General features: G+C 37.3%; 1 protein-coding gene and 1 long non-coding RNA gene across 4 annotated transcripts in view; both read right to left on the bottom strand.

Annotated features, from left to right (window-relative positions):
- Nucleotides 1-1,395: 1,395 nt before the first annotated feature.
- The window catches only part of LOC308080435, a 40,529-nt gene continuing 37,808 nt past the window's right edge, over nt 1,396-4,116 (bottom strand). The window contains exon 2 of the long non-coding RNA XR_013932706.1: nt 1,396-3,016. This is a non-coding gene — a long non-coding RNA (uncharacterized lncRNA). The remainder of the gene's footprint in view (nt 3,017-4,116) is intronic.
- Nucleotides 3,203-4,116, bottom strand: part of cd99 (CD99 molecule) — a 31,146-nt gene continuing 30,232 nt past the window's right edge. For all 3 annotated transcript variants that reach the window (XM_080422312.1, XM_080422311.1, XM_080422310.1), the window contains one exon: nt 3,203-3,960. In XM_080422312.1, the coding sequence (XP_080278438.1) occupies nt 3,932-3,960 (29 nt within the window). In that variant the 3' untranslated portion in view covers nt 3,203-3,931. The remainder of the gene's footprint in view (nt 3,961-4,116) is intronic.

The following is a 4,116-nucleotide window of genomic DNA, read 5'->3' as shown; positions in this document are numbered from 1 at the left end:
AGAGTTTCAGCCGTTCATATTGTCTCAAGATACACCAGTATGTCCACATTGGAGAAAAACCTTTCCAGTGTAAACATTGTAACAAGAGTTTCAGTGGGTCAGGTTCCCTGAAGAAACACCAGCGTGTTCACACTGGAGAAAAACATAGTGAAAAAAGTTTCATTTATAAAGGTGACCTAATTGTTTGGGTAACCTGAATAAACACCAGCGTGTCCACACTGGATAAAACTCTTGCCACAATGTTAACAGTGTGAGAAGAGTGTCAGTCAGTTAAGTGCTCTGAAAACACATCACTGCATTTACACCAAGGGAAATAATGTCCACTATAACTTACTTCACTGGGAGGATCAAATTAAACAGCTGTATGTTGTCAGGGAGTTGGATAGACGAGCACAAAAATCATGAATACTTATACTGCTCCTGTCAACAGAAGTTTACATTAAGACTCTTCTTTTGGAGACATATCCCAGCTCTTTTGTTTTCTTCTTTTAAAACCTCAACGAATAGTTTGTAAGTGCTAAATGTAAAAAAAATATATAATAATAATAGAAAGAGAATGTAACGTCACACCATTGAAAGTAACAAATGAAAACCTCCCAATGTGGCGCCACCTGTCCATTGAACGGCTCCTCAAGCTATATAAATGTAAACAATATCAATTGTATAAAGGTAGAACTGCTTTTCTAGAATCTTAATTTTTTATATTATGATTCAATGTAATTTTGCTAACATCTAACTAAGCTTAACATCAGATATTACCCCCCCCCCCCCCCCATTTTACAGTACACATTTTATTGATACTAGTGTTGTCTTGTATATTATTGTTTGTCTTTAAATGCCTCGATGAATTGAATACACAGGACCACAATGGAAACAAGCCCTTAGAGCACCATTGTATCCACAAGTTATAGGGCGTTGTGGGCATCACTTCCTGTCGATTTGATCCAATGATATACAAAATATATACAAATATCTACCTAGTAAAAAAAGTTACCCAAATGGGACCCTGACCCATTGAATTACAATCAGAGAACTCAGAACTATTTGGAACATACATTGCTTTGAAATAACACGTGATTGGCACGTTGCACCATAGCGGTAAAACATGTGAAACATGTGAGTAGCACTCAATGAGTTAACCCTTTAAGACCTGAGGCGATTCTTAAAAATGTTTTCAAAAACAGTTTTTGGAAAAAAATCTGGAAATTCTGTATTATTTATTTTCAAGATTTTTCAAAAATAGCAGATCTACAAACTCATAGCGCGGCACTCGGTGCCACGCTATGAGCTTGTATATCTGCTATTTTTGAATAGCCAAAGAAATCCAAAAATGACACAGATGCGTTCCGGGTCTTAAGGGGTTAAACAAGAACTTGTGACAAAATAATAACTACATTGTTGGATCCATGGTTTATTTTATTCCATTTCCTGAAAACAGTAACAGTTTTGGACATACAAGCTTCCCACCCAACAGCGATGATTTGACGTTGTTTCTTTTTTTGGTGGGTGAGCACGTTGGTTCTTAATTTTGAGCGTAGACATGAGGCCTCGTACAAAAACAAAAAGGAGGGAAAAAAAGAAGAACATTCAAAAAATACATTTCAAATTCAGATCATCTTTGTAATGTAGCTGACATTGTAAAAACGGAAACAAAACGACTCAAAACAAGCATACGTACTGCAGCAACAACCAGCAGGCCATCTGTACACATAACTGAGCACTATATATATACAGCTATAACACGCATGATGGGGGTATGACTCGTTTCAGCATCTCATTCTCACCATTACGCCACATAGTACACGGAGGGCGTTGTGAGGCAGTGGAGATGAACAATAGTCAGTGGTGGGGGAAAAGTACTCACATTGATTACTTAAGTAAAAGTATTATTAATACTGCAATGTAGAAATACTCCGTTGCAAGTAAAAGTCAGGGATTAAAAATGTACTCGAGTAAAAAGTATTGGTATCGAAATGTACTTAAAGTATCAAAAGTAAAAGTACTCATTATGCAGAATGTCCAATTTCAAGTTTTCTAATGTATTAATATCTTTTGAAAAAATAGCAGATCTACAAGCTCACGAGCTTGTAGATCGGCTATTTTCAAATGACCGAAATATGTATAGGGCTGAAGTGGTTAATGTAAGTTTTGTTGTAGTAATCAAAATCTACAAAGTAACTAGTAACTACAGTTTTCAAATAATTGTAGAGGAGTAAAAGTACAATGTTTGCCTCTGAGATGTAGTCGTGGAGTAGAAGTAAAAGTACTGAAATTTGGAAATACTCCAGTAAAGTACAAATGCCTCAAAATTATACTTATTACAGTACTTAAGTAAATGTACTTAGTTACTTTCCACCACTGACAATTGTGCCTCAGCTTTAGTAAACACAGCACACACATCAACATGGGTAAATAACAGCATGGGCTATAAGGCATAGGAACATAACAAAACACATACAAATTACAAAAAAGCACTGAGTTAACTTGTTCAACTGCATTGCCTCCAAAGTGTTTTGCTCTGTTTTTCTATAATCAAGTACATGAAACATAATTGATATTTTACAAATATCCCCCCCCCCAAGCTAAATATGACTTGGCGCAATATTTTAACCCATTAAAACCGGGATTTTTTTTTTTACATTTATGAAAAATCTTGAAAGCATGAGAACTACTGATTTAGAAGGCACTTTGTAGAATCGGCCTCAGGTCTTAATGGGTTAATATACCATAGGTCAACTTGCATTATCCCTTGCATATGTTTACGAGCACACTTATAATAAACATTTGACATAAAAAAAAAGAAAAGTCCTTCTTTTGGGTTTGAGTCTAGTCATGATAGTTATGAGTTATGATATGACACATACAGCTGTGAGGCAGGAGGCTACAGATATGATTTGGAGGATTAAACGTGTTTGAAAGTGTCTTAAAAACTAAGCTGCAAGGTGCCAATGGTTAACACGCGTCAGACCTGAGTCACACACTATTATGCAAATACATTTGAGGGTTCGTTTTTTGCCTGTTTAGGTGCAGAACGGGAGTGTTTGTGGTGCATGGAGCACCTCTAATTAACCGCATGAAGCCTAGCCTCCCTATTCCGTCATCAACATCCTGCGTAAAAGGCAAATCTACAAGCGCACAAACACGTCACGTTACTTGTGACTATAAACTATTGGCAGTTTAAATTGCCATTGAAGTAATTGCAGGGCATGGCCTGGCGACAAAGTCATATGAAAGCAGCTAAACGCTAACACAAAAAAAAAAGAACACACACACACACACACACACACACACACACACACACACACACACACACACACACACACACACATAAAAACCTTCAACAGTCAAAGTATGAGTTTTCAAGTTAGACATCATTATCAATCATTGTTTAACCACTTTATCCCTGGCGTCCCTATTTTGGGAAATTTGTTTGGAAACCCTTGGAAATCTTTGGATGTATTTATTTATTCTACATTTTGTGAAAAAAGGGCTTATAGGCTAAGTGGTTGAACAAAGCAGAAGGCAGCGGGTCATTCATGAATCAGAGTGTCTCTTAAAGGGATAATTCACCCCTAAAAATACTTTTTTTTCCTATCGATTAGTCACCCCATGGAGACTTGAATTCATGGATATTTTTTTGTTTTTGTCAAAGAGTCTCCTTTGTGTCTCCTACCGGAAGCGCTGCCTACCGGTCCGCTGTTCATCAAATTATTGGCTTAGGAATGCGACAAAAAACAAAAATAACCATGAATTCAAGTCTCCATGGGGTGACTAATCGATAGGGGGAAAAAAGTGTTTTTTGGGGTGAACTATCCCTTTTAAGCAGAGGTGTCATTGACAGTCCGTTAGACTTCAGAGCCCACATGGTGCTGACATGACGCGTCAGGACTGAGGGCGGAGCTTCTCTCCCGGTGCTCCCAGGACGGAACGTCTAAGTTGAACTCAGAAGATTGCTCATAACTGCATTGGAGGAAAAGTAGACGGTGATTATTTCCTGCACTATCTACCGAGTAGACCTCTAGACCTACTACACATATAAACGGAGCTGCTATACCTTTTAAACGCATTTTAAATCAAAGGCTTTTTTTTTAATACTATTTAAATAGTTTTGGGGGA

The sequence above is a fragment of the Gymnoscopelus braueri genome (genome assembly GCF_963280865.1).
Source record: "Gymnoscopelus braueri genome assembly, chromosome: 24".
Lineage (NCBI taxonomy): Eukaryota > Metazoa > Chordata > Actinopteri > Myctophiformes > Myctophidae > Gymnoscopelus > Gymnoscopelus braueri.
This window is presented reverse-complemented; position numbering and strand designations above follow the sequence as displayed.